A 26,507-nucleotide genomic window follows, 5' to 3' on the forward strand; every position below is an offset into this window, starting at 1 on the left:
ATTCCTTCTCTCCTGAGATGCTGCCTGACCTGCTGAGTTACTCCAGCATTTTGTGAAATAAATACCTTAGGTTAGTTTCCTAATTCAGCTCCTTAATATCAAGCAATTACAAAAGGTGCTTTCTTTTTTTTAATGCAATAAACTGACTTTGGTAGTTGGAATAAAGTTGTAGACTATTTTCTAAAGAGGGGGAGGATTCAGAAATTGGAGGTGCAAAGGGACTTGAGAGTGCTGGTGCAGGATTCCCAAAAGGTTAATTTGCAGCATGAATCAGAAGTAAGAAAGGCAAATGCCTAGACTTGATGGACCAAATGGTCTAATTCTGCTCCTATGACGTATGAACTTATGATTGCAAAACCAGTAATGGTTGAGAATCACAATGGGTGATGCAGATGCATCAAGATGCAGATGAATATGTCAATACCTCCTGTACATCAAAGGCCCTGTGATGATTATAACCTTAAATTATAAGCTCTAATTCTAGTTGGTGAGATCCAAGTTCAGATGCAAGTCTTTAGTTGTGGAGGTAAACGGCATGAAAATACGCCCAACATGTTGGAGCAACTCTGCTGGTCAGGCAGCATCTCTGAAAAACATGGATAAGTGATATTTCGGGTGTGGGCCCCTGATCAGACTGAATTTGAACGATCCCAACTCGAAACGTCGCCTATCCATGTTCTCCAGAGATGCTGCCTGACCTGCTGATTTATTCCAGCATTTTGTGTCTGTTTTGTAAACCATCTGCAGTTCCTTGCTTCTCCATGAAAATAGGCCCTATGCCCAACTCATACATGCTGAACAACTTGCCCAAACTGAGGTAATGGCACTTGCTTGCATCTGGTCCGTATACCTCCAAACCTTTCCTATCCCTGGATATGTCCAAGTGCAGGGGTGCAGTGCTGCCGGAGCTCACCGGAGCGCTGCTCCGGCACCTCTGTAAAAAATAAAAAGCCAAAATAAACAGCGGGGAATTTTAACTAGTGGGGAATTTAACAGCTGCCACTCCGGCACCAGTGACAGCTCTGGCACCAAAAAAATTAGCACTGCAACACTGTCCAAGTGTCCTTTTACTGTGGCAATTGTACCAGCCTCTACCACTTTTTCTGGCAGCTCGATCCATATACGCTCCGTGTGGAAAAAGTTGCTCCTTGAATCCCTTTAAATCTTCTCCCGCTCGCCTTTAAAAGTAATTTGTTTAAGTTTAGTTTAGAGATGCAGCATGGAAATAGGCCCTTTGGCTCACCGAGTCCATGCCAACCAACGATCACCCCATGCGCACGTTCCATATTATCCCAGTTTTACATTGCCCTAGGGGCAATTTACAGAAGCCAATTAATCTTCAAACCTGAACATCTTTGGAATGTGGGAGGAAACCGGACCACCCAGAGAAATCCCACATGTCATAGGGAGAACGCACAAACTCCGTACAGACAGCACCCATAATCAGGATCAAACCCAGGTCTCTGTCAGGCAACAACTCTACTGCTGCATCACTGTGCAGGGCCCCAAATTGTTTTGATATACCTTTGACAAGATACCAGCCTTGGAGGAACGGCACCTCGTTTTTTGTTAGGGCAGCTTATAACCCAGCGGTATGAATATTGATTTATCTAATTTCAAGTAACCCTTACATTCCCTCTCTCTCTCTCTCTCTCTCTCTGTCCCTCCCCCACCCTAGTGGTCCTGCTAGTTTCATTATCACCTCTTCCACAGCCAACAATGAACCATTGTGGGTTCCACCTTTCCCTGGTCATCGGTGCTGATTTGTTCTGAATGTTTTCATACCTCTCGTTTCCCTCTCCCGTGACTGAGTCTGAAGAAGGGTCTCAACCCGAAACGTCACCTATTCCTTTTTTTCCAGAGACGCTGAGTTACTCCAGCCCATTGTGTCGAGCCTTGGCTCAAAATACCATTCTCCATTCTAAAACAGAAGGTGGTGAGTTTGAGTTACGAGTGCCTGGCTTTGAACATGTAATGTACTGCATAAAAGCACTACAAGGTTGGAGATGCCATCTGACTGAGTAGATCCTCTCTGTGGGTAGCTTAGTTGTCAAATAAAATCAATGTGCATACTCTTCAGAAGCAATCCATCGGTTGTAAAGCACTTTACAAGTTCCTCGGGGCTGAAAGACAGGGTGGAAGTGCTCCTTTAGTCAAGAGCTACTTCAGAATTAAACCAATTCAGAGGAGATTCTTGCAGACATAAGTCCCCAGCTTGTTGTTCTGGAGATCACTTCCACTCCAGCATATCAGCGATGTTCTCCTTCAGGAGACGAAGAAGGAGAAATCGCCCCCTACTGTGATATATGGCACCCTCATTCACATCTCCTTCATTTCCCCCACATTTCAGGTCTCGAGGGCCTAAGCTATCGAGAGAGGTTGGGCAGACTAGGGCTTTATTCCTTGGAGCACAGGAGGATGAGGGGAGATCTTTTAGAGCTGTACAAAATCATGAGAGGAATAGATCAGGTTGATGCACAGAGATTTTGCTCAGAGTAAGGGAATTGAGAACCAGAGGACATATGTTCAAGGTGAGGGGGGAAAGATTTAATAGGAACCTGAGGGGTAACATTTTTACACAAAGGGTGGTGGGTGTATGGAACGAACTGCCGGAATGAAGAATACACTCTAGAAATATGGTCACAGGATGGACAGAGTTGCTCGGTATTTTTTTCCTGTCATATCCTCATGAGCGAGAAGGGAAGGAAGGCCAGGGGCAGATAGAAGCATCCGTGGAAAAATAGATCAGCTCTGTATGAATGGCAGAGTGGATTCAATGGGCTGAATGACCTACTGCTCCAATGTCCTATGGCTTTAATAGGTCAGAGGGACAGAGATCTCCAGGGGTGGAGATAACAAAGCGCTTCAGTCTACACCGGAGCCTTTTGTGGAAAGCCTATTGCTTTTACATTGTTTGGAGAAAAGCTGCTGCCATTAGTGGTTGGCTTAAAAACTACGTAATGCGATTTTTAAAGTGAGGGATAAGAACATAATGGGGATGTGCGGGAAGCATGTTAATGTAGATTGCGGTCATAATCTGAACATAAGGGCGGCACAGTGGCACTGGTAGAGATGCTGCCTTACAGCGCCAGAGACCCGGGTTTGATCCTGACTATGGTTGCTGTCGATTTTGAGTGTGCACATTCTTCCTGTTTTTTCTCCGGCTGCTCCAGTTTGCTACGAAATTCCAAAGACGTGCAATTGGCTTGCATAAAATTGTGAATTGTCCCTAGCATGTCAGATAGTGCTGGTGTACGTGGCAATTGCTGGTTATTGGAAACTCGGTGGGCCGAAGGGCTTTTTTCAAAGCTGTATTGCTAAAGTCTAAAGTAAACCGTCATTTGGGTCTTTCTAAAGACAATAAGATAAGCTCTTGAACAAAAATACTATAGAGAACAACATGCAGGTTGAATAGTGGCTAGTCCCCCACTGAATGACTGCGTTCCGCACAGTGTCATTGTTGTGATTTACTTCACACATCCAGCAGAGAGGGCACAGTTCTGTTTTGCCACATTCTCATAGAGTCATACAATGTGGAAACAGGCCCTTCAGCCCAACTTGCCCACACCTACCAACATGCCCTATCTACACTAGTCCCACCTGCCCACATTTGGCCCTTATCCCTTAAACCTATCCTATCCATCTACCTGTCTAAATGTTTCTTAAACGTGGCGATAGTACCTTACTCAACTACCTCCTCTGGCAGCTCATTCTATGCACCCACCACCCTTTGTGTAAAAAAAAAAGTAATCCCTCAGGTTCCTATTAACTCTTTCCCCCCTCAAATTAAACGTATGTCCTCTGGTTCTCGATTCCCCTTCTCTGGGCAAAAGACTGTGTGTTTATCTGATCTATTCCTCTCATGATTTTATATGCCTCTATAAGATCGCCGAAGATAGACACAAAAAGCTGGAGTAACTCAGCGGGACACACAGCATCTCTGGAGAAAACCAAAAGGTGACGTTTTTGGGTCAAGACCCTTATTCAGACTGAGAATCAGTTACTCCAATTTTTTAATGTCTATCTTCGGTTTAAACCAGCATCTGCAGTTCCTTCCTACACATTTTGTCTATAAGATCACCCCTCATCCTCCTGCACTCCAAGAAACAAACTCCTAGCCTGCTCAACCTTTTCCTATAGCTCAGGCCCTCGAGTCCCCAGTTGTATAGCTGGCAGGGAAGGCAATCAATGTTTAGCCCAGATCAGCGACTTATACAGGTCCAAGTCAAGAATTTAGATGTGAAGCTTCATAGCATCAATAAATATGAGCCATCACTCTGCTTAGGAAATAATCACATAATAAAGACCATGAATCTATGAAAAATGCTCTATTGAATTGGCGATGATCCATTATTCAAAAATTTTGGCATTATAAAAATAAATGAACTTCTCATTTACAGCCTTTTGGTGACAGGTTAAATACTTGACAAGAGTTATTGGATATTATTTCACTGCCACGGTCGTTGGCACGTTGCCATGTCTCCCAGAGTAAAGTAGACCTCTAACCTTCATTTTGGAGTTATTACATGCAAGAAAAATAGGGCTCAGAATTTATTTTAATAGCAAGGACACAAAAATGTGCTGCTTTATTTCTTTCCAAAAAAAACAATTCCAAGGTGGCACTCTTCAATGAATAATAGAATTGTTACTCTGGAGTGATGCTATTACCTTTCTTTATATTATTGTATAATCAGTGTGATTATGGCAATCTTAATGTTTTAGACTTTACTTTAGACCTTAGAGATGCAGCGAGAAACAGGCCCTTTGGCCCATTGAGTTTGCGACGACCAGCCATCATCCCGTACTCTCGCACTATCCTACACACTAGGGGCAATTCACGATTTTACCAAAGCCAATTAATCTACAAACCCGTACGTCTTTGGAGTGTTGGAGTAAACCGGAACACCTGAAGAAAACCCACGTGGTCACAGGGAGAACGTTCAAACTCTGTACAGACAGCACCAGTAGTCAGGATCGATCCCGGGCCTCTGGCGCTGTAAGGCAGCAACTTTGCCACTGTGCCGCCCTTGTATCTGTATAAGTTAGCCCCCTATCAAATATTAGAATGGAGGCACAAGGAACGGCAGATGCTGGTTTACAAAATAAATTACACAAAGTGCTCAGTGGGTCAGGCAGCATCTTTGGAGAACATGAATTCACCCCCTCCCCCTTTTTGTCCTCCTCCCCTCTCTTCCCTGTGCCCTAGTTGGATTCTCATCCATTTCTTCCCCTTTCCCCATCCCCTTCCACCTATATTCTTTCCTCTGCCTTCACAAGTTGCACCCATGACTGGTGCGATAATGCCCTCATTACACAGCACCGGCATGACATGTCCAGTAATTGAGTGCCCTTACCACCGATCCCATTTGCACGTTTAATGCCATTCGCAGTGCACATACCGCCGATCTTGTGGCAATTGATTTCAGTTAAAACCCACAAGTTTGTTAAATTATTGATTGAGCGAGTATTAAAAGCTTTAGATAACATCAAAGGAGAAAATCGAGCTGACTGCAGACACACAACTAAGCGATCGGTCTACTCAGCCCCTTAGACCCTTCTAACACTTGATAATAAGACAAAGTGCAGAGACCCATAAGACCCAAAACATCACCTATCCATGTTCTCCAGGGATGTCGCCTGACCTGCTGTGTTATTCCACCATTTTGTGTCTTTCCTTCATGTTCCAGCCACGATGTGCCTTCCATTTAAAGCTTGCCTGTGTCGCACAACCAGTGCTAGCTGCTTGTGCCATTAACACGCTGCTAATGAACTGCAGAGTTCACACTAGCTAATCATTCCAGTCCTGGGTGTTGGCATCCCCAACTAGATGGGCATGGGGCAATAGGGCAGCATAAGGTGGGCTAGTTTACAACAGTTTGAATTCAGCTGCATTCAATTTTAACAGGGCCTGCCATCCCCTGAAACCGATTAATGTTTTTACGGCGTTTAGGCAGCCTTTGCACAGGCCAAGAGAGGTGAGGTCGGCGACAGTGATGTACACCATTCCTTCTCTCCCGAGATGCTGCCTGACCTGCTGAGTTACTCCAGCATTTTGTGAATAAATCGATTCGTACCAGCATCTGCAGTTATTTTCTTAAACTACAGATGCTGGTTCACCAAGGAAAGACACAAACTGCTTTAGTGACTCAGCGGGTCAGGCAGCCTGGAGAACGTGGATAGGTGACGTTTCAGGCCGAGACCCTTCTTCAGTCTGATTGTAGTGGAAAGGGGAAGGGAGCAAGAAAACTGGAAGTGTGGAGGGACAGGTGATAGGTGGATAACTATGGGACACAAATGGAAAGATCTCAAGATAAGGCTTAGGAATAAAATTGCAGATGCTGGTTTAAATCGAAGGTAGACACAAAATGCTGGAGTAACTCAGCGGGTCAGGCAGCATCTCGGGAGAGAAGGAATGGGTGACATTTCGGGTTCAGACCCTTCAGTCTGAAGAAGGGTCTCGACCCGAAACATCACCCATTCCTTCTCTCCCGAGATGCTGCCTGACCGGCTGAGTTACTCCAGCATTTTGTGTCTACCTTCAAGATATGGTTTTACAATTTAGGATATCTGAGATGTCCTCTTTCTTTAGTAAACATGGTTTCCATCCTGCTGTCATTGATAGATCCCTCACCCCCATCTCCTATGTGTCCCATAGTTATCCATCTATCACTTGTTAGGCTTTGTCCTGCCCCCTCCTCTCGACGAGCTTTTTTTCCCCACCCCAAAACCACTATCATTCTGAAGAAGGGTCCTGACCCGGAAAGTCACCTATCCATGTTCTCCAGATATGCTGCGTGACCTGCTGAGTTACTCCAGCACTTTGTGCCTTTCCTCGGGAGACAGTGATGCAGAGCCCACTCACTGCACAGAGAAAAGAAAAGGCTTGAAGGACAGGGAGTTGACATCATGTATCAATAAAGCCTCCGTATGCTAAGACATCAGGAGCAGCGTTCAGGAGTGTTCAGAGGCAGCTTCATCGCTGCTCCCCACGCTCGGGGCTTGGGTTGACGGATTGCTTACCTCTCCTAAAACAGGAGCAAATGCTGACGAGCAGATTAAAAATTGCTCAAAGCTGTTGGCCACACACGAGTGGTTTGCGATATCAGCTACAGTTGTGTTAAATGATTAAGGATTTTACGTTCAGGGGTGTCAGCACTAAATGTGGTGCAGTGGCCTCGGGTGGGGAGGGAGCTCAAATCACAAGGAGAGGGAGGACAGGTCTCCGTTCCTGACTTATTCCCGCAGTGCGAAACCACTGGGCAAACTCGAAAGAGATTCCTTCAGGGTAGTTAACTGTAACTTTAACCCCTATTCATGCTTTAGACTCTGAAGGGAATCCAAGCCTCCGAATACCTTTAAATAAAACATTCCTTGCTCCTAACAGTAGTGACCTCGCTGTCGCTGTGCAGTCAGAATCTTTCTGTTCCCTTGGCTCCCCATTTGCAGCAAACATTCGATTGTAGGAAATACTGAGCTGGTCATGACCACAGGAAGGGGCCTGTCCAGCCTCTGAATCTCTCTGTGGTTGATCTTGGCTCTGTGTAATAATATACAGCATTAAAAAGAGCATAAAACAAAGTGCTGGGGGGCGGCACAGTGGTGTATGGGGTGATCGCTGAACGGCACAGACTCCATGGGGAAAAGAGCCTGTTTCCGCGCTGAATATCTAAAAGTCTGAAAACTCAGCGGGTCTGGAATGGACAAATGTTTCAGGTCGGTACCCTTCTTCAAATTGCAGTTGACCCTTCAAACTTTCTCTCACAATCCCGCTTTCCCCTGTTCCCTTCCACTGCAATCCCGTTCCTCTGGCTTCACATTTTATGCCTCTTCTCTCATCTCTTTATCTTCTACCCTTTTGTCTCCTTTTCATCTCTGACCTTTGTCCAATCATCTGCCCATCAAAACCCCCCTGACTTGTATCCACCCATCACTCACCAGGCTTTGTCCCACACCCACCTCTCTTCCAGCTTTCTCTCCCCTATTATAATCAATCTAGAGAAGGGTCCCGACCTGAAATGTCGTCTATCCATGTTCTCCAGAGATGCTGCCTGACCCACTAAGTTATGCCAGCATTTTGTGTCTTTTTTATTATATACTAGCAACTGTGGTTCCTTGTCTCCACAAATATTGCCTGTCCCATTCAGTTCCTCCAACACTTTGCGTTTTGCTCAAGATTCCAGCATTTGCAGTTTTTTGTATCGCCATTAAAAAGAACATCAAATCTTGCTCCTGTCAGCACTGTATAGTTCACTCCTGTTGGATGAATAGCAGTTAGTCTTTGCACTCTGCATTCTATCTATAAGGCAGTGGTATATCCAAACAGCCAAAGTGCCTTTAATCCCATGGGTTTTGTGGTACTTCGTCCATTAACACATCAACCCTCCACACCATCAAATCAGTCAGACTTTACAAATATATGGACATAGTAAAGTTGCTGCTTTTTAGCGCCAGAGGCCCGGGTTCGATCCCGACCATGGGTGCTATCTGTATGGAGTTTGTAAGTTCTCCCTGTGACCGTGTGGGTTTTCTCCAGGTGCTCCGGTTTCCTCCCGCACTCCAAAATCATGCAAGTTTGTAGGTTAATCAGCTTCTGTAAATTGTCCCTAGAGTGTAGGATGTTGCTAAAGTGCGGGGTGATCATTGGTCAGCAAGGACTCAGTGGGCCAAAGGGCCTGTTTACACTATTTCTAATCTTGAGATTAGAGCTTAATCTCTAAAGTCTTTTAGACTTTACTATGTCTAAAGTAAAGTCTAAATGGCAATATTTTTTAAATAGAACATGGAACATAGAACAGTACAGCTCCAGAACAGGCCCTTCGGCCCATAATGTCTGTGGGGAACATAATGCCAAGATCATCACTTACCATCCATTTCCCTCTATTTCCTGCATATCCGTATGCCTGTCCAAAAGTCCCCTTGAAAGTTATCATCCTGAGAAATCTGTTGTTGCTTGCCAAGAATGATGAAATTTGGTCTTGGATTACCAATCTCTATCCGTCTGATTTCATTTACTGGTCAGCTGCTGTTCAATAATCTCTTTAGCCCTTGGATGTAACAAAACAAATGGCAAATACAGAATTGACATTGACATTACAGAAGTAATTTGATTTGAATTGTGTCTAGCAATTGCTTACTCAATTTAACGAACACTGATTAATAAGGAAATATTTTGGAGAGAAGACAGATTTTGTTTAATTTTAGTCACTTTACTTTGGTGATTTGACATGAAAACAGGCCCTTCCTACATAACCTACAAACCTGCACATCTTTGGAAATTGAGAGGAAACCAGAGCACCCAGAGAAAACCCACGTGGTCACAAGGAGAATTTACAAACTCCATTTAAACAGCATCCAGAGTCAGAATCGAACAGGATCTCTGGCACTGCAAAGAGGCAACTTTACCACACAAAAAGATACAGCAAGGAAACTGCCCCTTCTGCCCACTGAGTCCACACTGATCATCGATCACTCGTTCTATGTTATCCCACTTTCTCATCCACTCCACACATTAGGGGCAATTTACAGAAGCCAATTAACCTACAAACCCACATGTCTTTGGGATGTGGGAGGAAATTGGAGCACATGGAGGAAACCCACACAGTCACAAGGAGAATGCACAAACTGTACAGAAAGCACTCGAGGTCAGGATCGAACCTGGCTCTCTGCCGCTGTAAGGCTGCGCCACAGTTTATGTCCACAGCCCGGGCTCACACTCTAAATAAGGAATAGGCCATTGAGGACTGAGATGAGGAGAAATTTGTGGGTGGCACAATGGCGCAGCGGTGGAGCTGCTGCCTTACAGCAGCAAAGATCTGGGTTCAATTCTGACCTTGAGAGCTCCGATTTCCTCCTGGGTTCCAAAAGACGTGCAGGTTTGTCGATAAATTGTTTTCTGTAAATTATCCCTTATGTGTAGAACAGAACCAGTGTGTGGGTGATTATTAGTCAGCACAGACTCATTTGGCCGAAGGCCCTGGTTCCATTCTGTAGCTATAAACAAAACTAAATTTCTTCACAGAGGATAGTGAATCTGTAGAAAGAAGGAACTGCAGATGGCAGTTAATCCACAAAATGACACAAAGTGCTGGAGTAACTCAGCAGGTCAAGCAGCATCTCTGGAGAACTCTGGATGGGTGATGTTTTGGGTCAGGACCCTTCTTCAGATTGTAGAGGAGTCTTGATCTGAAACTTCACCCATCCATGTTCTCCGGAGATGCTGCTTCACCTATCAAGTCTTTACCTTCACCTATCCATGTTCTCCAGACATAGTGAATCTGTGGTATTCTCTGTCCAAAACAATAGCAGAGTTGCAATCATTGAGTATCTACAAGTCAGAGACTAAAATATTCCTTAAATATTTAAGGAATTAAAAAAATGAGGTTAGTGCAGAGAAATGGGACTAAGGTAGAAGATCAGTTATATTCTTATTGAATAGTAGAGAAGACACAAGGGACAAAATGGCTTACTCCTGCTTCCATTTCTTATTGGGCTAGACTGAATTCGAACATGAGCAAGCGATTTCACTCGGGAATTAATTTTTTATTTCGCTCAGTTTATTGTACAGTAAAAAGTGTTTTTGTTGCGTGCTATCCAGTCAGCAGAAAGACTACACATTATTACAATCAAGCTTTCAACAGTGTACAGATATGTGAAAAAGGGAATAACGTATAGTGCAAGATAAAGTCCATTAAAGTACAATTAAATATGGTCAAAGGGTCTCCAATAAGGTAGTAGGTTAGGACCACTCTCTAGTTGTTAATAGGATAGTTCAGTTGCCTGATGACAACTGGGAAGAAACTGTCCCTGAATCTGGAGCTGTGTGGTTTCACACTTCTGCACTTCTTGTCTGGTGGGAGAGGGGAGAAGAGGTGAGACTCGTCCTTGATTGTGCGTGTGGCCTTGCCGAGGCAGTGTGAAGTTTAGATGGATTCATTGGAATAGGAAGGGATTAATCCATTTGAATTCCATGGGATGATTGGCTGGAAGTAGGAGTTAATCCTCTCAGTCTTGCTAGTTTAAATTTTGGGAAAGGTTTATTTAATTGAGTAGGGATATTTGTGGCATAAAGCTTTCACTGTCCCAATGAAATACAGTGGTGTGGGAAGAGTAGGCAGTTTTAATCTCCAAACTCATAGTTTGACGGAGGAGCAATCAGGACAATTCAGAAACCAAGTATTAAAATGGGTGCCTGATTGACAACCCCTTTTAAACACAGCTGACTGTTATCTGGATCTACAAAAGCTTTAAGAAGTATTTAATTAGCAAAGAGAACTCGTGAATATTCATTGAATTTGTCAGACTTATAAACTCCCTTGTTCCTAATTCTTTTTGTAAATGTGGTGTCGTTGTTAACCATAGATTTTTGAGATGGTAACGCATTTATTATTTTCTCATTATGAGAGTCTAGGACCAGAGGGCGCAGCCTCAGAATAAAAGGACGTACCTATAGAAAGGAGATGAGGAGGAATGTCTTTTGCCAGAGGGTGGTGAACCTGTGGAATTCATTGCCCCAGACAGCTGTGGAGGCCAAGACTGGGTATTTTTAAAGTGGAGATTGACAGGTTTTTGATTAGTACGGGCGTCAAAGGTTATGGGGCGAAGGCAGAAGAAAGGGGCTGGGAGGGAAAAATAGATCAGCCACAATCGGCACAAATGGCTGAGAAGACTCAATTGGCCGAGTGGCCCAATTCTGCTCCTATGTTTTATGAACATTACTGGGAATTGGTAATGTTTTACTGATTATATGAAAGAAAATACAATAATACTGTCTATAATATTATTTATATTATGTTCTCTGTTGTTTAACAGATTGCTTGCTGATAGGTTGTTCATTAAGTTCATTGTGTTGCGAGAGTGCGGTTTGATATTCAGGTTGATCTCAGGAGACTGGAGGCTGGAGACTATTGATCCAGCAGTAAAAAGATATCCACGGTGGCTTTCCTGCCAAAAGAGCCAATAACATTCTATGAAGCCCGTGGAGAAGATAAGATTCCCCTTAGAAGAAAACGAGAAAATAATTCTTGGCTTCAGAAGTGCAAAACAGAATGAGGAATCAGTGGGATAGGGTTAGTTCATAAGTAATAGAAGCAGAATTAGACAAGACAACCCATCATGTCAAATCTTCCATTCAATCATGGCTGATCTATCTCTCTCTCCTAACCGGATTCTCCTGCCTTCTCCCCATAGCCCCTGACACCCGTCCCCAGGAATTTGGATTCCAAATCTGTACAATCCTTAAGCAGTAAAATTCATTGGTTAAAGCAATGTGTTTTGTGAAGAAGGGTTGACAATCCTGAATAATTAGAATTCACTTCAGTCGTACTGTAGAGACCTTTTCCAGTTCGGCGTTATCAATCATTCCCAGCAGACTCGCGATGGCCCACATCCACTTGTTCCACGCAGTACCCTGGAGATGCAACAATAGTCCCCCCTTGAGACCTGAACCAGATATCGATGTCGCTTCTGTGCACAGCTTTCATCATTCCAAAGGTTGTCTGCAAAAATACCGGGTCAGATGAAGCCCAATGCTGAACCTTATAGGATGCCTTATTTCACTGCAATTGCAATAAATACCTATCATGTTTCATCAAGATATACCAAAGCATATTCTATTCCTATTCCCTTTCTCCAAAGATGCTGCCTGACCTGCTGAGTTACTCCAGCATTTTGTGTCTATCTGTTATACTAAAGCATAGTTTAGTTTAATTTTAGCATTGAAATACAGCATGGAAACAGGTCCTTCAGCCCACCGAGTCTGCGCTCGTTCACACTTAGTTCTATGCTATCCTGCTTTGTCATCCACTCCCTACACACTAGGGAAATTTTACAGAAGTCAATTGACCTACAAACCTGCATGTCTATGGGCTGTTCTGGAAGGAAAGCGGAAACTGCCGGCCAACCATCACCCGTACACTAGTTCTCTTCTACATACTGGGGTCAATTTACAGAAGCCTATTAGCCCACACATCTTTGGGATGTGGGTGGAAACTGGAGCACCTGGTGAAAACCCACGTCGTCACGGAGAACATAGAGACGGCACGATTAGTCAGGATCGAACCCGGGTCTCTTACACAGTTCGGCAAAAGCTCCACTGTTGCGCCACCATGCTGCAAGCAACAGCCAGTGAGCTACTTTGGGAAGTGGGGTCACTGAGAAATGCAGCGGTCAATGATTGCACAGCAAGCTTCCACCAACTAGAGAGCAGTCCTGAGCTACCGTCAAACTCATTGGAGATCTTTAAACTATCTTTAATCGGACTTTACTGGACATTATCTTGTACTAAATATTATTCTCTTTATCCTGTATCTGTACACTGTGAACGGCTCGATTGTAATCAAGTATAGTCCTTTTGCTGACTGGATAACACGCAACAAAAGATTTTCCCTGTACCTCAGTAGACATGACAATAAACTAAACTGAACAGCATGGGAATAAAAAACAGATGGGTCCTGACTCGAAATGTCATCTATCCATAACTCAAGAGATGCTGCCTGACCGACTGAGATACTCAAGCACTTTTTGCCTTTTTTTGTAAACTAGCATCTTCAGCATCTAGTTTTGTAAACTAGCATCTTCAGTTCCTTGTTTCTCTAATCCGATTTAATCATGATGTTGAGTGATAAATCTGAGACAGGACTAGCAGCGATAGCTCACCATCTCTTCATAGTCCCAAGAGATGGGGCACAGATGGTGGGCTAATTTTAATGTCTCATTGGCAACTTCAACAGAACAGCGGTCTGTCACCAGAGCACCCGCTGGGAATTTTTGTCTAAGCCCCTCTGGTGAGATACTGGAACCCACTGACACAATAGTCTATAAGACCACCCACTGGCACCCAGGTGCCAACAGGAAGTCTTTCCACTGACTTGATAGCACACAACTAAAAGCTTTACACTGTACCACAGTACATGTGACAATAATAAACTAAACTACAATTGCCTGATCACAAGTGGCTGTCCCAAATGGTTACAATTCGGCTCAATAGAATTAGGACAAGGTATATTTACGCAAAAATGTTTCTTTGAGTAAATGGGTCACTGGGCTTGACTTCAGCGAGGTGGCATCTGCTACCGCTCGGTCTATTCCAGGCAGACTCCCATGCAGCAAGAATTAGAAACCTTAATTACCCAAATCCTCAATCTTTTTTTCTGGATTTCTGCATCAAATGTTTATCTTTCCTGCAAATCCCTCATTCCCTCGACAACCCTATCTGTCTGTTCCCCCCACCCCACCCCACCCCACCCCATACAACCCCACAGCCACAGATAGATCAAAGCCCTTCAAACATGACAGACGTAAGGCAATGTTCCACAGCCAAGTATGGATCCTGTGTTGCCAACAGCCAGTGGGGAGGCATCACTGTTTGTTGATTAGCATCGCAGCCACTTATTGTCTCATTGCCATTTTGTAGCAGAAGTGAATATTTTTGTGTGCTGCCTTCATATTATAAATGAGCAATGACATGCTAACCAGAGGACAACCCACCACATTAAACCCAATGCCTCAGTCCTGTCCCACATATGCACACGTACACCCACCCTCTGACTCTGCTTACGATACGATACGATAAAACTTTATTCATCCCCGGAGGAAAAATGGTCATCATAACCCTCTGGCCCTTCACACTCCCCCCATTCCCTCACACACTTCCTCTGATCCCCTCACCCCCACCTTCTGACCCCTTGAACAGCAACCATAGTCAGGATCGAACCCGGGTCTCTGGCGTGTAAGGCAGCAACTCTACAGCTTCGCCACCGATCTGTATCCTATATCTTGCACTGTGGACGGCTTGATTATAATCATGTATAATCTTCTTCAGACTGATTGTAGTGGGGGATGGAGGTGGGAGCGGGACAAAGCCTGGCAGGTGATAGGTGGATACAGGTGAGGAGGTGGGGTGGTGAAGGTTGATTAAAGATGGTTGGACTAAGGCCAGAGATGAAAGACACGAAAAATGTGAGATAACGGTACAAGGATGTGAGAGGTGCAAAATGTGAAGGCAGGGGAAGGAATAAAGGTGGAGGGAGATGGGGGGAAAGGGAAAAATGGATGTGCATCCGAGGGGGGGGGGGGCGAAAAGAGGGGGGCGAAAAGGGGGGTCTGAAGAGGGGTCTTGACCCGAAACGTCACCTATTCGTCCTCTCCAGAGATGCTGCCTGTCCCGCTAAGTTACTCCAGCTTTTTGTGTCTATCTTCGGGGGGAAATGTTTGTACTTTAGTCAATTAAATTTGGCAAATTCACTGTTCATACCGGGGTTGTAAGCTACCCAAGCGGAATATGAGGTGCTGTTCCTCCAGTTTGCCTGTGGCCTCACTCTGGCGATGGAGGAGGCCCAGAACAGAAAGGTCAGCATGGGAAGGGGAGTTAAAATGGTTGGCAAACAGAAGATCCAGCAGGCCTTGGCGGACCAAGCACAAGCTTTCGGCGAAATGGTTGCCGAGTCTACACTTGGTTTCACCGATGTAAAGGAAGCCACATCGGGAACAGCGGATGCATTAGCTGAGGTTAGAGGAGATGCTTGTGAGCCTCTGTCTCACCTGGAAGGACTGCTGGAGTTCCTGGATGGAGGCGAGGGGAGAGGCTTTGGGACAGGTGTTATATCTCCTGCAGGGGAAAGTACATGGGGATGGGGTGGTCTGGGTGGGAAGGAATGAGTGAACCAAGGAGTTGCGGAGGGAGCAGTCTCTATAGAAAGCAGAAAGGGGTGGGGATGTGAAGATGTGACTGGTGGTGGGGTCACTTTGGCAGTGGCAGAAATGCCAGAGAACAATGTGTTGGATGCGGAGGCTGGTGTGATGAAAGGTGAGGACCAGTGGAACTCTATCCATGTTCCGGGTAGGCGAATTTTATGTTAGTGAACTAAATTTGGAGAATTCACTGTTCATACCGCTGGGTTGTAAGCTACCCAAGCGGAATATGAGGTGTTGTCTGTACGGAGTTTGTACTTTCTCCCTGTGACCATGTGGATTTTCTCCAGGTGCTACGGTTTCCTTCCACACTCTAAGGACGTACAGGTGTGTAAGTTGGCTTCTGTAAAGTTGTAAATTGCCTCGAGTGTGTAGGATAGTGTTAGTGTACAGGGTGATCGCTGGTCAGCGCTGTTTCGGTGGGCCAAAGGGCCTGTTTCCGCGCTATATCTCTAATGTCCAAAGTCTACTACAATCAGGCTGAAGGTCCCGACTCCAAAACGTTGCCCATCCATGTTCTCCAGAAATGCTGGCTAACCCGCTGAGGTACTCCAGCACTTTCTGTCATTTTTTAATGAACTTGCATCTGCAGTTCATTGTGTCTAAACACTTCACTTGGACATGGGTCAGTGCAGCGTTTCGGCACTGCGTCTGATGAGCTCAGCAACTCTCTCCTTGCCAGATTGCCGCAGTGATTTCCAGGCTTTTTATGTTGATATAGGCTGATGCCTATGAACGTTTAATAATAACAAGACTGCTATTTCTTTTTATTTGTCTTTATCCACTGTTCCTTCAGTCTCTTACTCGCATGCTTTTTACTTCTGCCTGCATAGTTTTTGTGCCTGTTCTTCACTCTCTGGTTATCTCAGTCTCTTGCCCTACACTTTGCTCTCATTACATCGGGATATGTTTTGTACTGATTCTCATCCCCGTACTCTCTCATCTTGTTTCTTTCTCCTTAGTTTTCTCTCTTCTTGCTAATTTTTGTCTACTTTTCATCTGTGATTCACTTTTTCTTTATGTTGCTCTTTCTCTTTCTCCTCTCTGTGATACTTTGTGTGTGGCTCTCTTCGTCTCTCCTTCTCTCTTGTTCAACATTGACATTGAAAATCTCATTCAGCAGGCGGACTGGAGGTAGATCTTGCACCAAAGCACAGCTTCACCACATAATCTGCTGGTAGTCATACACAAGGCTTGGGGGAAGATAGCACTACATTGTTTCAGAATAAGTAGTCGGGCAATTGAAGCTGAGAAAAAGAGGAGTTTCTTTGTTATTCTTTGGGATTCTCTACCTGAACGAGCTGTGAGAGTGTAGAGTCTCAACATATCCCTGACAAGGACTTGTCATATTTACTATCTTGAGCGATTTTACCTGAAATAAAAACATACCATGATTGCAAACCTCAGCAGATCAGGCAGCATCTGCAGAAAGACAAAGTGAGTTAATGTTTCAGGTCTGACACTTTGATCAGAATACGGATACACAGAACACAAGTTAGGTCGACACAGTTGCGCAGCTGCCTAACAGTGCCAGAGACCCGGGTTTGATCCTGACCTCGGGTGCTGTCTGTATGGAGTTTGCATGTTCTCCCTGTGACCATGTGGGTTTCCTCCGAGCGCTCTGGTTTTCTCCCATATCCCAAAGACGTGCAGGTTTGTCAGTTAATTGACCTCTGTAAAAATTGCCCCCGAGTGTGAAGGAAGTGGATGAGAAAGATTTACTTCTTTTGTCCTTGTAGGGAATGTTGCAAAGTTGGCATGCCGGCTGTGTATGAAGATGTTAGTTCAATTTAGAGATACAGCGTGGAAACAGGCCCATGAGCCATTGAGTCCATGCCGACCATCAGTCACCCATACATTAGTTCTATCCTACACACTTACAGAAGCAAATTAACCTACAAACCTGCACGTCTTTGGAATGTGGGAGAAACTGGAGCACCCGGGGAAAACCCACACGGTCACAAGGAGAATGTACAAACTCCACATACAAATTTATTGTGCATTCTCAAGAAACCGATTACAGAAATGACAAAATAGAGGTTTCAAGTTAAAACAGAAACGGAGTTTAAAGCAAGGATGGTGGTGTCGGTGTACTCAAATAAATTTATGAATTCTTCCCCTATGTGTTGCAAAGTGCCTTATTGATGAATGTGTGGCTGTGATTTGATAGAACTGATTGGTTTGCCAGGCTTCCATTAGAGGGCTGTCAAGAGCTAGTGTGGGTTTGGAGTCACATTTAGCCTAGATCCACTCAATGGAGAAAGGCGAAGTGTCGACAGTCTGGGCACAGAGGTGGATAACTCTGTTAAATCCTGAGGAGCATTTGCTATCGAAGGAACCATAGCCTTGGAGAAGTCAGTAAAATCCAATAGGACGGCACAATGACGCAGCTGGTAGAGTCGCTGCCTCACAGCGCCAGAATTCTGGGTTTGATCCTGAACTCAGTTGCTGTGTATGTGGAGTTTGCACCTTATTCCTTTGACCGTGTGGGTTTTTCTCAGGTGCTCCAGTTTCCTCCACATTCCAAAGACAGGCTTATAAGTTAATTGGCTTCTGTGAATTGTTCCCTAATGTAGGATAGAACTGGTGTATGGCTGATAACTGGTCGCACTGATTCGGTGGGCCGAAGGGCCTGTTTCCACACTATATCTCTAAAACTAGAAATAAAAACAAAAAATCAGAGACAGTTCTCCTGCACCATTTTGTAGTAGATTCCAGATACTGGGTGCTCCAGTTTCCTCCCACATCCCTGAGAAGTGGGTTTGTAGGTGAATTGGCCTCTGTAAATTGCCCCTAGTGTGCAGGGAGTGGATGAGAAAGTGGGATAACATAGAACTAATGTGAACGTGTGATTGATGGTCAGCGTGGACTCGTTAGGCTAAAGGGCCTGTTTCCATGCTGTATCTTTCAATCAATCAATTAATAATAAGATAAGACATAGGAGCAGAATGTAGGCCATTCGGCCCATCGGGTCTGCTCTGCCATTCGATCATGACTGTTCTATTTTTCCCTCAATCCCATTCTCTTGCTTTCTCACCGTAACCTTTGACACCCTTACTGATAATAATGTGGAGAGTGGCTTGACGGTTGTGTGGAGGGGAAGTGAGGAACCCCACCACTCAGAGTGGAGTGCCAAGCAGAGAGCTTGTTTGCCCTGCTGCCTTACGTAGCCAGGAATGTTTGGGGGGTACGTTGGTTCACGGGCCATTAAACGCTGCCTTCCATCCCGCGACAGGCTGGGGGCCGGTTGGTCGGTGCATACGAACAAGACGGAGAAGCAGAATGAGGAGCTGACCGAGGAAGAGAAGGAAATCATCAACAGGGTGATCGCCCGGGCAGAGAAGATGGAGGAGATGGAGCAGGACCGAATCGGGTGAGCTCTGGGGAAGGGAGGGTTTGGGGGGCTGAGTCTTAATGTGGAGAGGGAAGGGTTGGTGTTGGAGACGGGGCATGGGGTGTTGTAGGGCAGTGTGTCAACACATGTTGTATTCAGTTCCTGAATGCCAATTTCTTCCCAGCTGCTCCCAGTTACTCCCTCATCTCACCTCTCCCATCAGAAGTGTAAGAACGCCACCTCCAGCTAAATGAGTTCAGTGGGTATGTGATGTTCAACATGGATATGGTGGGGCGAAGAGTCTGTTTGTTACCATATGATTCCATGAATTGCTATATAAGATTACACAATTGGTATAGCTGCTGCCCCAAAGCACCAGACACCCAGGTTCGACCCGGACCTCAGACACTGCCTCTGTACCCTTTTCACGTTCTCCATGTAAACCCGTGGGTTTCCTTCGGGTGGTCCGGTATCCTTCCACACCACAAAGACGTGTGGGTTTGTAGGTTAATTAGCTACTACCCCTAATTTGTAAGGAGTGGAAGCATAAATGGGATCACATGGAATTAATGTGAACAGGTGATCAATGGTTAGCATGGACTCAGTGGGCCAAAGGGCCTATTTTCATGGTGTACCTCTAAATCAAACTGGTATGAACGGGTGATCAACGGCTTGGACTCAACGGGACGAAGGTCCTGTTTCCATGGTGCACCTCTAAACTAAACTGAAGACAGTAGCAGGGGAATTTATTATGGGGAACAAGGAAATGGCAGACGAGTTGAACCGGTACTTTGGATCTGTCTTCACTAAGGAGGATACAAACAATCTCCCAGATGTTCTAGTGGCCAGAGATCCTAGGGTGACAGAGGAACAAGAGGAAATCCACATTAGGCAGGAAAAAGTTTTGGGTAGACTGATGGGACTCAAGGCTGATAAATCCCCAGGGCCTGATGGTCTGCATCCCAGGGTGCTTAAGGAGGTGGCTCTAGAAATTGTGGACGCATTAGTGATTATTTTCCAATGTTCTATAGATTCCGGGTCAGTTCCTGTGGATTGGAGGGTAGCTAATGTTATCCCACTTTTCAAGAAAGGAGGGAGAGAGAAAACGGGAAATTATAGACCAGTTAGATGCTGGAGTCAATTATAAAAGACGAAATTGCGGAGCATTTGGATCGCAGTAACAGGATCGTTCCGAGTCAGCATGGATTTACGAAGGGGAAATCGTGCTTGACTAATCTACTGGAATTTTTTGAGGATGTAACTAGGAAAATTGACAGGGGAGAGCCGGTCGATGTGGTGTACCTCGACTTTCTCTGAATACATTCGAGAGAGAGCTAGATAGAGCTCTTAAGGATAGCGGAGTCAGGGGGTATGGGGAGAAGGCAGGAACGGGGTACTGATTGAGAATGATCAGCCATGATCACATTGAATGGCGGTGCTGGCTCGAAGGGCCGAATGGCCTTCTCCTGCACCTATTTTCTATTGTCTATTGTCTATTGTAAACTAGTGTGAATGGATGATTGATTGCTGGCATGGACTCAGTGGGCAAAAGGGCCTGTTTCCATGTTGTATCTCTAAAGAAAATTCTATCACACTCAGAGCAGCCCTGTCGGTTTCTTAAAAGAGACCAACATTTTGGGCAGAGACCTCTTTAAATTTTGGAAAGTGCCTTGAGCATGGAAGAAACATTGTCACTGTACGGCAAGGCTGCTTTGAAAGACAGAAATATAAGGAAATACTTTCAGCTTGGTTGGCAATCGAATCATAAAAGATGCTGGCACAAGCTGTATAGATGTCCCTGCAGGGTTATTGATGAAGTTTCTGGATCTTGTTGTAAACTTGCAGAATTATTCATTCATTCATACATTCAAAATTCATCATCTCTTCATACATTTCGTGAGTGTGAATATAATTGAAGTTATGTCATTGAATCATACAGCACAGAGACAGGCTATTTGTCTGCCATTGAGTACTGGTCAATACACAATCCCCATTTCCAGCAGTTAGCCTGTGGCCCACTCAGCCTCAAATGTTTCAAGGGCTCATCTCAAAACCTCTTAATGGTTTTGTGTGTCCCTGCTTCCACCACTTACCTCAGGCATTGAGTTCTAGATTTCAACCACCCTATGCATGAAAAATCCTGCCTTCAATCCCCTCTAAATCTCCCACCACGACCTTAAACCTCGCCCAGTGATAGACACGGAGTGCTGGAGTGCATAGATCAACTTGCACTTTACCCTGTCCAAAACTGTTACAACTGTTTCGTTTCGTTGGGTTGCTGCTGTCTAAATTACCTAAATTATTGCATCGTATGGGAGGCGCATTCCCAATCTCGTTGTACCCCTGGGTACAATGACAATAAAGATATATTGTATTGTATTGTAACGCAGTGGGTCAGGCAGCATCTCTGGAGAAAAAGTAGAGGTAACTTTCAGGTCGGGAGCTTTCTTCAGACTGATTGGAGTAAGGAGAGAGGGGGTAAAAAACTGGAAGCAAAAAATAAAAACCAGACAAATCAGGGCCGGCGACAGAACACCTCAGGCAAGGAGGTACTCTGATAGGTCTTTAGACTTTAGAGATACAGTGCGGAAACAGGCCCTGCTGCCCACCGAGTCCGCGCCGACCAGCGATTACTCCATACACTAACACTACCTACACACTAGGGACAACAAAAACTTTTCACTGTACCTCGGTACACATGACAAAAAACTAAACTCAAACTTATCTCTACTGACCTTCCTAGCGAAAGTTTGTTTTCTTGTTTACCTGAGGGGAAACATTAGCCTAATCCACCCGGCGGGGTTTTGAAAGGCCGAGGGACAAGGTGGGAGAGGGGGAGAGGAATTTGTCTCGCTCTGCCTGATTTAACTCTTCTCTTATTTTTCGCTTCACACTCAGACGACTGATGGACCGCTTGGACAGCATGCGAAAGAACGTTCTTGGAGACGGCCACTCCCGCTGCATCCTGTGCGGGGAGCAGCTCGGGCTGCTGGGATCGCACTCTGTAGTGTGTGAAGACTGCAAAAAGGTAAGCGGCGGATAGTGCCGACATCAATTTGAATTTGACTGCATTCCTTGAGCGGTGCTTTAAACAAACGCACGTGCAGGCGCACCCGGTCATCCTTAAGGTGCTAGGCTATTACTGAGGGAGACATGTCCCTGCTGTATTTCTCTTTGAGACACGGTTGATCCCTGCAGATGGGACATTACATGCAGCAGCTTGTGGCCAGAGAACGAGGCACATTCCTTATAAAGGATATTTTTCAGAAAGAACAACAGTACAGCACAGGAACAGGCCCTTCAGCCCACAATTTCAATACTGAACATGATGCCAAGATCAACTACAGTCTACCCTTGTTATTACGGACCTCTTAAAACAGATTTTGGTTATAGCAGATAAAATCTGTTGCATTCGAGGCGTTCATTCGTATTGGGAACAAAGGGCCCAATTTGTGGTTTCACTAGTGACCACTAGGTGGCTGGAGAAAAGAAATGAATGATGTATAGCAGGGGCCTCCAAACTATTCAGCATGAGGGCCACATTATATATTTGGCACATTTTTGCGGGCCATAGAAAAAAATAAAGAAGTGTGAGTTTTATAAATTTAATGAACTCAAAAAAGTTTAGACCAGGTTACTTTAGATTAGATTAGGAAAGGTTAAACTAGGTTAGGTTAGTTTACATTAGGTTTATATGGCAACAAATAAATAATATTCAATTTTTTAAAAGAGCTTGAAATATTGGAATATATATATACCGTAGGCATACAATTATTTATAAAACAGAAAAAATAGTGACCACCACTGGAGAGAGGGAGAGAGAGAGGAGATAGAGCGAGGGGTAGAGAGGGGTGGGGGGGGAGAGAGAGAGAGTGGGGGGGGGGGGGGGGTGGGGGGGGGGGGGGGGGAGAGAGAGAGTCGGGGTAGAGGGATCATCGGCTGAGAGCGGGAGCGCGGCGAGGGGTGAGGGTGTCAGGCGGTCTGGTGAAGGAACGCCGCCACTTGTGGGGTCTCTCTCTCTCTCTCTCCTCTCTTTCCAGAGCGAGGGTGGCAATCCTGTAGCAGATACCGTGGGATTATTCTGCCACATTCATGGCATTCTGCTTTCTACCTATACTACACAACAAAATATATAATGGCAGCTTGTTTTCTTTCAGGTAGTGCGTAGCCAGTCAAGAGTCATGTCTTGGCGTGACTTGTGACTTGTCCCTTCCAGTGCTAGCGATAACGCGCTGGGGGTAAGATGTTGCTCCTGGATCTAGTAGATCTGGTTGTTGCCTGCAGTGTTGCACTCGATGTATTGGTGACTTGTTGAGTCGTTTCCTGGCCATTGGTTGGTGCTGGTTGACTATATAACTCACTGGTAGCAGTTTGTGAGAATGTGTTGTCATCAATGGCAGGTGTTGCTGTTGCTGTGGGTGGTGTCCTAGGAGTTGCTGGTGTTGTCTTTGAAGTTGCAGGTGTTGACATTTCAGGTGTCGGGCGGATGTGAATTCTGTTTCGTCTCAACTGCCTGCCCGGTTCTGTCTCTATGATATATGATTTTGGGGTTCCAGCCCTACTGGTGATTTGTGCTGGGGTCCATTTCTTTGTTATTGGATCCTGAGCATGTACGTTTTGGCCTTGAAATAGTTCAGGCAAGTACTGTGCATTTTTGTTGTATTGTTTCAGCCCCTCCTCCTGGGCAGCTGCCAATTTTGCCCTTGTTTCTTCTTGGTCGATAGGGGGTTGGATTTTGCTTGGCAGGGTGGTTTTGTATTTCCTGCCATTTAGCATTTCTGCAGGAGACTTCATGTCAGCCTTTAGTGGAGTTGCCCGTAAGGATAATAGTGCCAGGTTTGGATCCTCCTTTGCCTCTCGGCATTTTATTAGTATTTTCTTGGCTGTCTGTACTTGCCTTTCAATAAACCCATGGCCCTTTGGGTAATGTGGTGAAGATGTTGTGATTTTGAACCCGTATTCGGTGGCCAGCTCTCTGAATTCCCGAGATGTGAATTGGGTTCCATTGTCACATACGATCTGCTCAGGTATTCCTTGCTCTGCAAACAACCCTCTAACAATTGACACAATTGTTTTAGCTTTCAAGTCCTTTATGTTTCTCACAAATGGGAATTTGGAGTAGTAGCAGGCCATAATCAAATACCATTGCTGGTTCTCTGTGAACAGGTCTGCTCCGATGGTTTGCCATGGCCGGCTTGGGATATCACTGGGTGTCATTTCCTCCTTCTGTTGTGAATTCCTGTATTTTTGGCATATGTGGCATGTAGATACCAGCTTTTCTATGTCCTTGTACATGCCTATCCAGTACACAGCGGATTTAGCACGGAGTCTGCACTTTTCCATTCCTAAGTGTCCTTGGTGGATCTTTTCGAGGATTTCTTTTTTCATGGACTTGGGTATGATGATTCGTGATCCGGCCAGCAGGACTCCATTCTCTACCGAAATATCATCACGGATGGTCCAGTATTCGCGGAGGATAGGCTGAACTTGTTGTCTCTTTTCTGGCCACCCCTGTATTACCATTTGGGTGAGGAGCTGGAGTTCTTCATCTCTGGCTGTTTCCTCTTTAATCTGTTCCAGCTTCACGCTTGTCACACTCACAATGTGGTGGATCTTTATGCTCAGCCCTTCCATCTCTTGTTTGTCATGTGTTGATAGTCTGGATAGGGCGTCAGCTAGCAGCAGGTCTTTTCCTGGCTTGTATCTGATGTTGTAGTCGTAGCTCTGTAGCCTCAGTAATAGTCTCTGTAGTCTGGCTGGTGCTTTGGTGAGGTTTTTTTTTTCCGATTTGTTCTAGAGGGCGGTGGTCTGTTTCGATGTCGAAATACCTTCCATATAGGTAAGTGTGAAATTTCTCGCAGCCATAGACTACTGCTAAGAGTTCTCTCTCTATGTTTGCGTACCTTGATTCTGTAGGAGTGAGTGCTTTGGATGCATACGCAATAGGTCGGCCATTTTGTATCAGTACTGCTCCAACTCCTCTCATGGAGGCATCAACTTGGAGTGTTACAGGTTTCTGTCTGTCATAGTACTGCAGGATCGTTTCTTTGCTGATGAGTTGTTTTAATTTCCCAAAATCTTGGCTATGTGAAGCACACCAATCAAATTCAGCGTCGTCTTTCATCAATTCACGGAGATTTGCTGTATGATTAGCAAGCTTAGGTATGAAGACTCCCATGTATTGTATGAGCCCTAGGAAACTTCTTAACTGTTTCTTGTCTTTGGGTTCCTCCATGTGGTTGATAGCATCCACTTTTGTAGGGTCCGGTTTCACTCCTTCTGCAGAGTAAATCAGTCCAAAGAATTTGCACTCCCTTTCTTTGATTATGCATTTGTCTGCATTGAGCTTTATGCCGGCTCTTCGAGTTTTTTCCATAGCCTCATGGAGGTTGTAATCATGCGTGTTTTCATCTCTGCCGTATACTTGGATATCATCTGCTATCCCGATTGCCCCTTTACAGCCTTTGTATGTTTCATCTATTTTCCGCTGGAAGACATCTTGACTCACCTTCAGCCCGAATGGGAGCCTGTTGAATCTGAATCTGCCAAATGGCGTGTTGAAAGTGGTGAGCATTGATGACTTCCGGTCTATTTTGACGTTCCAATATCCATTGCTAGCATCCAGCTTGCTGAACACCTTGGAACCGGCTAGTGCGGGTGTGATCTCTTCAAGGGTTGGAGTTGGATAATGGTCGCGCTTCAATGCATTGTTCAGATCCCTGGGATCAAGGCATATCCTTAGTTTTCCGTTTGGCTTTTCTTTGATAACAATTGAATTTACCCAATCAGTTGGTTTAGTTATTGCTGTGATGATGCCCTTTTCTTCCATTTCGTTTAGTTGTTCCCTTAGCCTCTCTTTCAGTTCAAGGGGAACACGGCGGGGTGGGTGGATCACTGGCTTCACACTGGGGTCTACTGTGATATGGTATTCGTATTCCTCAAAACAACCAACGGTATCGTCAAAACACTCTGGGTACATGTCCATCAATTCTTCTTTGTTCCTGATGGGCGGCCGGTTTTTGATGGGTATGTTTCTGTCAATTCTGCAGGAGTTTGTCTTGATTTCATAGTTGATTGACACAATCTTCAGTCTTTGGCACGTGTTCAGGCCGAGAATAGCAGGTCCTTTCGATTTAGTGATGAAGAAGGGGCATTTCACTTCTTTCCCTTTGTATGTTCCTGCTATGATTATTTTGCCTAGCTGTGGGATTATGGAACCTCCGTATGCAGCTAGGACTACATCGCTACTTCCAAGGATTCCTTTCCTGACGCTGCCATCTTTTGTCATGTGTTCAGGGAATATCTTTCCGTAAAGATTGACTGGTAAGATATTGCTCTGGGCTCCAGTATCAATTTTGAGCCTTAGATTAATCGTTGTTCTTTTCTTTCCCACTTTTTTCTGTAGTTGTATTATAGTATATGCTTCCTCTCTGTTGCTATGTGTTTTGCTGTTTCCCATTTCGTGGACGTCAATGGTCCCAACGGA

General features: G+C 45.0%; 1 protein-coding gene across 6 annotated transcripts in view; it reads left to right on the forward strand.

Annotated features, from left to right (window-relative positions):
- The window catches only part of rph3ab (rabphilin 3A homolog (mouse), b), a 189,377-nt gene that overhangs the window by 93,870 nt on the left and 69,000 nt on the right, over positions 1–26,507 (forward strand). For 5 of the 6 annotated variants that reach the window (XM_078421804.1, XM_078421802.1, XM_078421803.1 and 2 more), the window contains 2 exons: positions 18,923–19,060; positions 21,920–22,049. In XM_078421804.1, coding sequence (XP_078277930.1) covers positions 18,923–19,060; positions 21,920–22,049 — 268 coding nt within the window. Of the gene's footprint in view, positions 1–1,861; positions 1,937–18,922; positions 19,061–21,919; positions 22,050–26,507 lie in introns of those variants that run through there. The other variant, XM_078421806.1, reaches the window with a different exon arrangement.

This window comes from Rhinoraja longicauda, chromosome 25, assembly GCF_053455715.1.
Source record: "Rhinoraja longicauda isolate Sanriku21f chromosome 25, sRhiLon1.1, whole genome shotgun sequence".
In the NCBI taxonomy this organism is placed as follows: domain Eukaryota; kingdom Metazoa; phylum Chordata; class Chondrichthyes; order Rajiformes; family Arhynchobatidae; genus Rhinoraja; species Rhinoraja longicauda.